The 13,343-nt window shown below is 37.0% G+C and overlaps 1 protein-coding gene across 4 annotated transcripts in view; it reads right to left on the reverse strand.

Moving 5' to 3' along the window:
• Positions 1-13,343, reverse strand: part of mmrn2a (multimerin 2a) — a 41,741-nt gene that overhangs the window by 12,094 nt on the left and 16,304 nt on the right. The window contains exons 4-5 of one of the 4 annotated variants that reach the window (XM_061911544.1): positions 12,088-12,165; positions 7,656-9,095 (exon numbers count right to left, since the gene is read on the reverse strand). The exons of 1 other annotated variant lie outside the window; for it this stretch is intronic. In XM_061911544.1, the coding sequence (XP_061767528.1) occupies positions 7,656-9,095; positions 12,088-12,165 (1,518 nt within the window). The remainder of the gene's footprint in view (positions 1-7,655; positions 9,096-12,087; positions 12,166-13,343) is intronic. 2 more of the 4 variants (XM_061911545.1, XM_061911546.1) reach the window with 2 other exon arrangements.

The following is a 13,343-nucleotide window of genomic DNA, read 5'->3' on the forward strand; positions in this document are numbered from 1 at the left end:
GGGGAAGAGTGGACCGTGAGATCGACAGGCGGATCGGTGCGGCGTCTTCAGTAATGCGGACGTTGTATCGATCCGTTGTGGTGAAGAAGGAGCTGAGCCGGAAGGCAAAGCTCTCAATTTACCGGTCGATCTATGTTCCCATCCTCACCTATGGTCATGAGCTTTGGGTCATGACCGAAAGGATAAGATCACGGGTACAAGCGGCCGAAATGAGTTTCCTCCGCCGGGTGGCGGGGCTCTCCCTTAGAGATAGGGTGAGAAGCTCTGCCATCCGGGAGGAGCTCAACGTAAAGCCGCTGCTCCTCCACATCGAGAGGAGCCAGATGAGGTGGTTCGGGCATCTGGTCAGGATGCCACCCGAACGCCTCCCTAGGGATGTGTTTAGGGCACGTCCAGCTGGTAGGAGGCCACGGGGAAGACCCAGGACACGTTGGGAAGACTATGTCTCCCGGCTGGCCTGGGAACGCCTCGGGATCCCCCGGGAAGAGCTAGACGAAGTGGCTGGAGATAGGGAAGTCTGGGCTTCCCTGCTTAGGCTGCTGCCCCCGCGACCCGACCTCGGATAAGCGGAAGATGATGGATGGATGGATGGATGGATGTATATACATATGTAAGTATGTATGTATATGTGTGTATATACTGTATGCATATTTATGTGTATGCATGTATATGTACCGGTATATTTATATATATCATGTATGTATGTATTCGTATTTAAGTGTGTGTGTATGTGTTTGTATATGCATATACATATGTAAGTATGTATGTATACATAAGAATGTATATGTGTATATATATATGTATGTATATATAATATGTATATGTAAATGTATGTATATGTTTATATATTGTGTATGTATGTATGTATACATATAAGTATGTATGTATGTATATGTGTATATATATGCATATATACGTATATACATATGTAAGTTTGTATGTATATGTGTATATACTGTATGCATATACATGTTTGTGTATTTATGTGTATGCATGTATATGTACCGGTATATTTATATATATCATGTATGTATGTATTCGTATTTAAGTGTGTGTGTATGTGTTTATATATGCATATATGTATATACATATGTAAGTATGTATGTATACGTATGAATGTATGTGTGTATATATATGTATATACATATGTAAGTATGTATACGTATGTATGTATATGTGTATATACTGTACATATGTAAGTATGTATGTATATGTGTATATATACATATGTATCAATGTATATGTGTGTATGTATATGCATATACATATGTGAGTATTTGTGTGTATGCATGTAAATATATATGTGTTTATTTGAATATATATACATACATGTATGAATATACATATATGTATGCGTATACATATATACATTTTATTTATATGTACATTATATACAAATGAATCTTATATATATACAACATGCAACATATATGTACATTATATGCATATTAACCCTACATATGTACGTTATATGCATATATAGTTTATATATGTATATTATATGCAAATTAATATCATGTGTAAATTAAACATAAGTGTGTGTGTGTGTATATATATATGTATATATATGTATATATATATATATATATACAGTGGGGCAAAAAAGTATTTAGTCAGCCACCGATTGTGCAAGTTTTCCCACATAAAATGATGACTGAGGTCTGTAATTTTCATCACAGGTACACTTCAACTGTGAGAGAAAAAACATCCAGGAATTCACATTGTAGGAATTTTAAAGAATTTATTTGTAAATTATGGTGGCAAATAAGTGTTTGGCCAACCATTCAAAGCTCTCACTGATGGAAGGAGGTCTTGGTTCAAAATCTCATGATCCATTCATTCTTTCCTTAACACGGATCAATCGTCCTGTCCCCTTAGCAGAAAAACAGCCCCAAAGCATGATGTTTTCACCGCCATGCTTCACAGTAGGTAAGGTGTTCTTGGGATGCAACTCAGTATTCTTCTTCCTCCAAACACGACAATTTGAGTTTATACCAAAATGTTTTATTTTGGTTTCATCTGACCACATGACATTCTCCCAATCCTCTGCTGTATCATTCATGTATCCATTTTGGTATAAACTCAACTCGTGTTTGGAAGAAGAAGAATACTGACGATTGATCCGTGTTAAGAAAAGAATGATTGGGGCCATGTATCATGAGATTTTGAGCCAAAACCTCCTTCCATCAGTGAGAGCTTTGATTGGTTGACCAAATACTTTTTGTCCACCATAATTTACAAATACATTCTTTAAAATTCCTACAATGTGAATTCCAGGATTTTTTTTCACATTTTGTCTCTCACAGTTGAAGTGTACCTATGATGAAAATTACAGACCTCTGTCATCATTTTAAGTGGGAGAACTTGCACAATCGGTGGCTGACTAAATACTTCTTTGCCCCACTGTATATATATATATGTACGTTTTATGCAAAATAGTGTTATGTATGTTATCCATCGATCCATTTTCTACCGCTTGTCCCTTTTGGGGTCGCGGGGGCTGCTGGAGTCTATCTCAGCTGAATTCGGGTGGAAGGCGGCGAACACCTTGGACAATATGCAAATTAATCTTATGTACATTATAACTTATTTATCTTACATATGTTCATTAAATGCATAATCTTGTAGATGTACATTATATGCCTATTAATTATATTTATATGTACATTACGTGCATATTAGTGTTAATTATATGCATCTTGATATTATTTATTTGTACGCCATATGCAAATTGTTATTCATGTACAGTAAAAATGACATGAAAGTTGTCTGAGAATCAAAGTACGAAATATTTGCCAAAAACGCAAACTAATGCTGTGTCCCAATTGGAGCACTTGTGTACTTGCACTAATACTTTAGTACACAGTGTACTTATTGAAATGTACATGCATTACTATTTTAGTACACAGCGTACTTATTGAGGTGTACTTGCACTAGTACTTTAGTACAAAGTGTAATTATTGAATTGTACTTGCATTACTACTTTAGGACACAGTGTACTTATTAAGGTGTACTTGCACTAGTTCTTTAGTACACAGTGTACTTATTGAAGATTGTACTCATTGAAGTGTACTTTCACTAGTACTATAGTACGAAGTGTAATTATTGAAATGTACTTGCACTAGTAATATAGTACACAGTGGGCTTATCGATGTGTACCTGCACTCATACTTTAGTACACACTGTACTTATCGAGTTGTACTTGCAAAAGTACTTTAGTACACAGTGTACTTATCAAAGTGTAGTTGCACTAGTACTTTAGAACACAGTGTACTTATCAAAGTGTACTTGCACTAGTACTTTAGTACACAGTGAACTTATTGAAGTGTGCTAGCTTTCGTACGTCAGTACACAGTGTACTTATTGAAGTGTACTTGCACTAGTACTTTAGTACACAGTAAACTTATCGACATGTACTAGCTTTGGTACTTCAGTACACAGTATAATTATTGAAGTCTACTTGCACCAGTACTTTAGTACACAGTGTACTTATCAAAGTGTACTTGCACTAGTACTTTCGCAAACAGTGTACTTATCGAAGTGTACTTGCACCAGTTCTTTAGTACATAGTGTACTTATCGAAGTGTACTTGCACTAATACTTTAGTACACAGTTTACTTATCAAAGTGTACTTGCACTTGTACTTTAAAACGTCAGTACACAGTGTACTTATTGAAGTGTACTTGCACTAGTACTTTAGTACACAGTAAACTTATCGACGTGTACTAGTTTTGGTACTTCAGTACACAGTATAATTATTGAAGTCTACTTGCACCAGTACTTAGGTACACAGTGTACTTATCAAAGTGTACTTGCACTAGTACTTTCGCACACAATGTACTTATCGAAGTGTACTTGCACTAGTACTTTAGTACACAGTGTAATTATTGAAGTGTAGTTGCACTAGTACTTCAGTACACAGTTTACTTATCAAAGTGTACTTGCACTCGTACTTTAATACACAGTGAACGTATCGAAGTGCACTAACTTTGGTACTTAAGTACCCTGTGTACATATTGAAGTGTGCTTGCACTAGTACTTTAGTTCATAGTGAACTCATTGAGGTGTACTAGCTTTCGTACTTCAGTACACAGTGTAATTATTGAAGTCTACTTGCACCAGTACTTTAGTACAAGGTGTACTTATCAAAGTGTAATTGCATTAGTACTTTAGTACACAGTGAACTTATTGAAGTATACTAGCTTCAGTACTTCAGTACATAGTATACTTATTAAAGTGTACTTGCACTACTACTTTAGTACACAGTGAACTTATCGACGTGTACTAGCTTTGGTACTTCAGTACACAGTGTAATTATTGAAGTCTACTTGCACCAGTACTTTAGTACACGGTGTACTTATCGAAGTGTACTTGCACTCGTACTTTAATACACGGTGAACGTCTCGAAGTGTACTACCTTTGGTACATAAGTACCCAGTGTACTTATTGAAGTGTACTTGCACTAGTACCTTAGTACACAGTGTACTTATCGAGGTGTACATGTACTAGTACTTTAGTACACAGTGTACTTATCAAAGTGTACTTCCCATGATTCATAGCGGCATGTGTCTAAAAGTTCTGCTGCTTCTTCAAAAGCCAAACAGGAAGTTGAAAACGCAGGAAGTCGTTTGTCCGCCGACATCAAACGTTTTGCTGTGACCACCTGAGGACAAGGACCTCTGTGTTCATGCAAGGAGACTGGGAGGTCAGAGGTCACAGGAAGTAGGAGGGGGCGGGGCATGGCGAAGCTATCAGCCGCCAATGTTTCTATCTAATGAATGTCAACGTGATTTACGGGCAACTTCCTGTCGGCACAACCAAACTTTGTGAGTCCTCAACGTCCTCATTGACTTATAAATATAATTACTAGTGACATATTTAGTTGTTGTATTTATTATAATGTCTGACTTTATTAGTAATATATTTATGTTGATATATTACTTATAATGTCCTACTTTATTGGTAATATATTTATGTTGATATATTACTTATGTCTGACTTTATTAGTAATATATTTATGTTGATATATTACTTATATCTGACTTAAGTAGTAATATATTTATGTTGATATTTCACTAATAATGTCTGACTTAATGAGTAATATACTTATGTTGATGTATTACTTACATCTTACTATTAGTAATATATTGTTTATATATTACCTATATCTGACTTTATTTGTAATATAATTATGTTGATGTATTACTTATGTCTGACTTTAATAGTAATATATGTTGATGTATTACTTATGTCTGACTATTAGTAATATATTTATGTTCATGTATTACTTATAATGTCTGACTTTATTAGTAATATATATATGTTGATGTATTACTTATGTCTGACTTTATTAGTAATATATTTATGTTCATATATTACTTATAATGTCTGACTTTATTAGTAATATATTTATGTTCATATATTACTTATACTGTCTGACTTTATAGTAATATATTTATGTTGATGTATTTCTTATGTCTGACTTTAATAGTAATATATGTTGATATATTACTTATGTCTGACTTTATTAGTAATATATTTATGTTGATATATTACTTATAATGTCTGACTTTATTAGTAATATATTTATGTTGATATATTACTTATGTCTGACTTAATTTGTAATATATTTATGTTAATATATTACTTATGTCTGACTTAATTAGTAATATATTTATGTTGATATATTACTAATGTCTGACTTTATTAGTAATATATTTATGTTGATAATAATGTCTGACTTTATTAGAAATCTATTTATGTTGATATATTACTTATGTCTGACTTTATTAGTAGTATATTTATGTTTATATATTACTTATAATGTCTGACTTAAATCGTAATATATTCATGTTGATATATTACTAATGTCTGACTTTATTAGTAATATATTTATGTTGATATATTTATGTCTGACTTTATTAGTAATATATTTATGTTGATATATTACTTATGTCTGACTTTATAAGTAATATATTTGTGTTGATATATTACTTAAAATGTCTGACTATTAGTAATATATTTATCTTCATATATTATTTATAATGTCTGACTTTATAGTAATATATTTATGTTGATGTATTTCTTATGTCTGATTTTAATAGTAATATATGTTGATATATTACTTATGTCTGACTTTATTAGTAATATATTTATGTTGATATATTACTTATAATGTCTGACTTTATTAGTAATATATTTATGTTGATATATTACTTATGTATGACTTTATTAGTAGTATATTTATGTTTATATATTACTTATAATGCCTGACTTAAATCGTAATATATTTATGTTGATATATTACTAATGTCTGACTTTATTAGTAATATATTTATGTTGATATATTACTAATGTCTGACTTTATTAGTAACATATTTATGTTGATATATTTATGTCTGACTTTATTAGTAATATATTTATGTTGATATATTACTTATAATGTCTGACTTTATTAGTAATATATATATGTTGATGTATTTCTTATGTCTGACTTTAATAGTAATATATGTTGATATATTACTTATGTCTGACTTTATTAGTAATATATTTATGTTGATATATTACTTATAATGTCTGACTTTATTAGTAATATATTTATGTTGATATATTACTTATGTCTGACTTAATTAGTAATATATTTATGTTGATGTATTACTTATGTCTGACTTTATTAGTAGTATATTTATGTTTATATATTACTTATAATGTCTGACTTTATTAGTAATATATTTATGTTGATATATTACTAATGTCTGACTTTATTAGTAATATATTTATGTTGATATATTTATGTCTGACTTTATTAGTAATATACTTATGTTGATATATTACTTATAATGTTTGACCTAATTAGTAATATATTTATGTTGATATACTACTTATTTCTGACTTTATTTGTAATATATTTATGTTGATACAGTATCTTACTAATAATGTCATACTTTATGAGTAGTATATCAAAATCGTTATATGTCTATATGTTTCTTTGCTTATGTTGGTTTTTGTAGTTGTCATCTTGACAAGCTGTGTGGGCGTGTCTCAGGGTGCTGACATTAATTGTCTCATAAGTTTGATGAAGACTTAAAGAAAAAAGCCACCTCGGCTCCTTGAACACTCGAGAAGGTTTTTTAGCCGCCACAGGAAGTCAGCGTTCAAACAGGATGTGATGGATAAAAAGCAGGAAGTATGAAATAAAAACCAGATAAGGAGGAACAAGTCCCTGGGAGGATGATGTCATGGCGGTCTATCGCCGTGGTCAAAGGTCAGGGGAGGTGTGTGAAGGGGAAACAAACACAGGAAGTGATGTCATTTACCTAATGGAGACCTGTTATCTACAAGTCATTTCAGTTGTACAAATCATGCTAACGAGATGCTAACAAGATGCTAACATTACAGCTGGGAAACAAAGCACATCTTAAACTTTAAAAAGAACCATTGACCCGTCACACCTACTGGACCTCATAAGAACTAACACACTTCCTGCTGCGGAAATCCTCTCTTTCTTCTGTGTGCTAGTGTGTGTGTGTGTGTGTGTGCGTGTGTGAGTGTGTGTGTGTGTTTGCGTCTTGTGGTGACCGGACAGATTGTTCAATCTTCATGTAGTGTGAAAGTAATGTCGTACACCAAATACTTCATAAAAAGTTTACACTCACCAGGAAGGAGATCCTGGCCGTGTGTGTTGGAGGCATGCTGGACTTGGTCCTGATTCTGGACATTAATAGGACGCTGGACTTGGTCCTCATTCTGGACATTGATAGGATGCTGGACTTGGTCCTGATTCCGGACATTGATTGGATGCTGGACTTGGTCCTGATTATGAACACTGATAGGATGCTGGACATGGTCCTGATTCTGGACATTGATAGGATGCTGGACATGATCCTGATTCTGGACATTGATAGGATGCTGGACTTGGTCCTGATTCTGGACGTTGATAGGATGCTGGGCGTGGTCCTGATTCTGGACACTGATAGGATGCTTAGCGTGGTCCTGATGAAGGACGCGACTGGGATGTTGGACATGGTCCTGATTCTGGACATTGATAGGATGCTGGACTTGGTCCTGATTCCGGACATCGATAGGATGCTGGACTTGATCCTGAATCCGGACATTGATAGGATGCTGGACGTGGTCCTGATTCTGGACACTGATAGGATGCATAGCCTGGTCCTGATTAAGGACGCGACTGGGATGTTGGACATGGTCCTGAGTCTGGACATGGATAGGATGCTGGACTTTGTCTTGATTCTTGACACTGATTGGATGCTGGACTTGGTCTTGATTCTGGACACGGATGGGATGTTTGATATGGTCTTGATTCTGGACATTGATTGGATGTTGGACATTGATTGGATGCTGGACATGGTCCCGATTCTGGACCCGGATGGGATGTTGGATATGGTCCTGATTCTGGACACGGATAGGATGCTGGACTTGGTCTTGATTCTGGACATTGATTGGATGTTGGACATTGATTGGATGCTGGACATGGTCCTGATTCTGGACATGGATGGGATGCTGGACATTATCCTGATTCTGGACATGGATTGGATGTTGGACGTCAATAGGATGCTGGACTTGGTCCTGATTCTGTACATAGATTGGATGTTGGACAGTGATAGGATGCTGGACCTGGTCCTGATTCTGGACACGGATGGGATGTTGGACATTGATAGGATGCTGGACTTGGTCCTGATTCTGGACATGGATGGGATGTTGGACATTGATAGGATACTGGACTTGGTCCTGATTCTGGACACGGATGGGATATTGGACATGGTCGTGAATCTGGACATGGATTGGTTGTTGGACATTAAGAGGATGCTGGACTTGGTCCTGATTCTGTACGTGGACTGGATGCTGGACATGGTCCTGATGCTGCACATGGTCTTGATTCTGGACATGGAAGGCGTGCTGGTCCTGATGAAAGACGTGACTGGGATGCGGAGTGTGTTCACTATTGGGTACGTGGGCTCCATGGTGGTTGTGGGCGGGGCTTGTGGCATTGCGCTGGTTGACATGGTGTTGTGTGTTGACTGACCCCTGGTGATCGTTCTGCTCGCCGTCGGGGTCTCCTTGCTGCTGCTGCACGCCTAGAAGAGAGTCATGTGACGATTAGGTCGTGAACTCTACTTGGGTCTGGCGAGCAAAGTCCAGATGTGGACGGAGAGGACTGACGGTGGAAAACGTCCACGGCAGTTTAGTTTTCATGGTGTAAGTGACAAGTGTCCAAAGTCTTTCCTAGATGGTGACCATTGAGTGTGGTAAGTGTCCATCACCGCACACTCAGTATTATAAGTGTACTGGTACTGACAGTGTACTACTACTTTGTACACTTCACTTTCACTATGTTGTTGGACACAATATTAGGAACACTTGGTTGTTGTATTTGTGTGTGTGTGTACTTCCTGTCTTTGTCAGGGCTGCTGATGTCATCGCTCTACAGGAAGTACTTTCTGTAATTTGTCGAGGCTTTCGCTTTCGCTTTCCCAAACATGACGAGACTTTATGACGACATTGAAGACAAGTCACACAGGTGTCACACTCAAGGCCCAACGGCCACAACTCGTCCGCCACATGATTTGAAGTGGACCGCCAAAGCCTGGACAAAATAAAGTACTTAATGTTTTATTTAAAAAAAATTTTTTGGGACGAAATGCATTCAACTTTTCGATTTTGACAGCGAAGAACACATATTTTTTTAAACTATTTCCCCATCTGATCATGCCAAATATCACATTGTGTCACCGTAAATTCCGGTCTACAAGCCACTACTTTTTCCCCACGCTTTGTACCCTGTGGCGTACAAAACGGTGCGGCTAATTTATGTATTTTTCTTTGCTGACGGCCGTAATGCAAATAGTTTTCATGAAACACATGCAAAGACACTTAAAAGGGGGTGTTATTGTTTGTGCTATGGCGCCATCATTTAGACGAGTTTTTCTTGCTGTTTAAAATTTGAACCGGATGTACAAGTGGTGTTCCATCTTCCATAGCATTTCTACTTAATATCCAATATAACTAAAACAATTCTTACTTGCTAAACCGTCCAATGTGTGACGTCCATAGGAGTGTTTTCATGCATATTTGTGGGTGCTATCGTAATGTTATCAAGCTACGTTTACGAGTGTCTTTGTTAGTATGTTAGCTTAAAATGGCATTCTTTTCGTATTGTTTCACTAACACAAATTCCTCAGTAAACTCACCAAAACGTCACAGTGGCGTTATTGAGTCTGTTTAGCTGATTGGAGAGCTAGCTTGCGCAGCTAGTAGGTTCAGGAGGATGACTTCTGTTTTGTTTGATCAGCCGTTTTACTGCCGTTTTACAGACACCGTTTGGAAACAGTTATGTAAATAAACATTTACAGAATATTTCTGTGTAAATAACTCATTTAACAACGTATTTATCTGTGACTTATGGTCCCCCCTATTTTCAAATTTTATCCCATTTTTTACCTTTCCCTCTTTTCCCTTTTTTCACTTTCCTCCTCACTCCCCTTTTTCCAATCATTTTCCCCTCTTTTCCCTTGTTTCCCTTTTTTTTAAATTCCCCCCTTCCCCCTTCTTGCTACTTTTATCCCCTTGTGTTTACCTTTTTACCTGTTTTCCCTTGTTTTTTTTTCATTTACCCCCTTTTTTCTACTTTTATCCCATTTTTTCCCCACCTTTCCCCCCTCTTTTCCCTTGATTCCCCTTTTTAATTACCCCCCTTTTTACTACTTTTATCCCCTTGTTTTTACCTATATCCCCATATCCCCCTTTTTTTTTACCTCTTCCTTATTTTCCCTTTTTTCATTATTCCCTCTTTCCACCCCCTTTTCTACTCTTATCCCCCCTTTTTAAACTTTTTTCCCTTGTTTTCTCTTTGTTCCCCCTTCACCCTCTTTTTTCTACTTTTATCTCTTTGTTTTTAAATCTTACCTATTTTCCATTGTTTTCCCTTTTTTCATTTCCCCCTATTTTCTACTTTCATCCCATTTTTTTACCTTTTCCCTTTTTTAATTTTTTTCCTCTCCCCCTTTTTCTACTCTTATGGCCCCCTTTCTCCCTATTTTCTGTTTTTATCCCCTTGTTTTTAAATTTTTACCTTGTTTCCCTTGTTTTCCTTTTTTCATTTCCCTCCATTTTCTACTTTTATCCCATTTTTTAAAATCTTTTCCCACTTTTCCTTTTTTCATTTTCCCCTCTCACCCCCTTTTTCTACTCTTATCCCCCCTCTTTTTTACCCTTTTCCCCTGTTTTCTTTGTTCCCCCTTCACCCACCTTTTTTCAAATTTTATCCCCTTGTTTTTACATTTTTACCCCTTTTCCTTGTTTTCTCTTTTTTCATTCCCCCCATTTTCTACTTTTATCCACTTTTTTTACCTTTTCTGTATTTCCCTTTTTTAATTTTACTCTCTCATCCCCTTTTCTACTCTTATCTCCCCCTTTTTCCCCTCGTTTTCCTTTTCCCCCCTTTTTTTGTATTTTCTTTAGTTTCTCATAAATTCACATTTTTTTACACTATTTAAAAATATGTATATTTCCCTGGTTTTCTTTTTTCCCTTTTTTTCCCATCCATCCCCCTTTTCCCATTTTTTTCTACCCCCCTTTTTATTTTACATCCAGTTTACCTTTTTTCCCTTTCCCCCCCTTTTTTTTTTACTTTTTTTCCATCTACCCCCTCCTATGTGGGGTTTGAGGATCCTGGTGAGGTGGGTCGTGTTTGTCTGAGCCCAGTTGAAAATACTGCTGGCTGGCTAAATGTGAGCTTCCTTTTGGCAACAACTGCGACCTTCGACCTGCATGAGCCTCCCCCAGGGTGAGGCCGTGTTTACAGGACGGAAGCGGGGAGGGGACGGGGGGACTGGGAGGTGGGGGCGGGGTTTAGTCCAACTTTCCTCTCTGCAGTGTCAGAAATGTTCTGACCCGACTTCACTTGTGATCACTGCGTCATCACTTCACTTAGAAGGAAGTGTGTGTGTGTGTGTGTGTGTGTGTGTGTGTGTGTGTGTGTGTGTGTGTGTGTGTGAGAGAGTTCTAATAGGGCTTAATCAGTCAAACCAGCAGAACTTAAGTTTGAAGAACAGAAGTTCAGTTAAGTACCAGGATTGTGGAGACCTTCAGGTGCACCTTGAACTTTGGATGCCGCACTTCCTGTGTGTGTGTGCGCTTCTTCAGCGACTGTCAAAAAGAAAAATAAAGGGAGTGAAGTCAGCAGCATAGTGTCCTCACAAGGACAAGTGGTCCACTCTGGACTTTTATTCGGGGCTGACTCACTCAGCAGGACGTCCTCCTCCCGAGGGCCACCAGACTACCTCACTTGTGCTTCTTTCCCACAAAACAAGTCTGGACTAAATACGAGTCCAACGACAGAATAGTAATAACAATAAGTTCAAAAATAGCGGAGGGAAAACAAAAAGTTCCGTTGCACCTTTTTTAGCTTCTTGGAGCAGAAAGACTTAAAATAGACAAAAGTGCTTGTTTGGTTTCCAAGAGGATGTGTTTCAAGAAAAAAACATTCGGTATTTTGTCCCTCATCTACAGTCCTTATGTGAGGCGACCCTTTTCTGTACATTCTAAATAGTAAAAAGACTGCTAGCCAGAAGTGGCTAACAATGTAGGTACCAAATTTCCCAGACTAAAGAGCGCACCGTTATACAAGCCACAACTACTCAATTTTAGAAGAAAAAAGGTAGTTCCCCATATTAGCCGCACCGGACTAAAAGCCGCAAATGTTTATTTACGGTGTCTGTAACACTGCAGTAGCAAATGACAACAATTTGACGACATAAAAATCTGACTTGAGGAATGAGACACACAATCATGTGCATCAACACAACTATAATAAATCATAATATTTTGTAGTATTCTCATTACACAACTATAATAATCATATATTCTAATGTCCTCATTACACAATTATAATAATCATATATATATATATATAAATATATATATATATATAAAACCCAGGGGGCTTCACGGTGGAAGAGGGGTTAGTGCGTCTGCCTCACAATACGAAGGTCCTGCAGTCCTGGGTTAAAAACCAGGCTCGGCATCTTTCTGTGTGGAGTTTGCATGTCCTCCCCGTGACTGCGTGGGTTCCCTCCGGGTACTCCGGCTTTCTCCCACTTCCAAAGACATGCACCTGGGGATAGGTTGATTGGCAACACTAAATTGGCCCTAGTGTGTGAATGTTGTCTGTCTATCTGTGTTGGCCCTGTGATGAGGTGGCGACTTGTACAGGGTGTACCCCGCCTTCCGCCCGATTGTAGCTGAGATAGGCGCCAGCCCCCCCGCCACTCCAAAAGGGAATAGGCGGTAGAAAATGGATGGATGGATGGATAAAACCCAGGAGT

This window comes from Nerophis ophidion, linkage group LG09, assembly GCF_033978795.1.
Source record: "Nerophis ophidion isolate RoL-2023_Sa linkage group LG09, RoL_Noph_v1.0, whole genome shotgun sequence".
Taxonomy (NCBI): domain Eukaryota; kingdom Metazoa; phylum Chordata; class Actinopteri; order Syngnathiformes; family Syngnathidae; genus Nerophis; species Nerophis ophidion.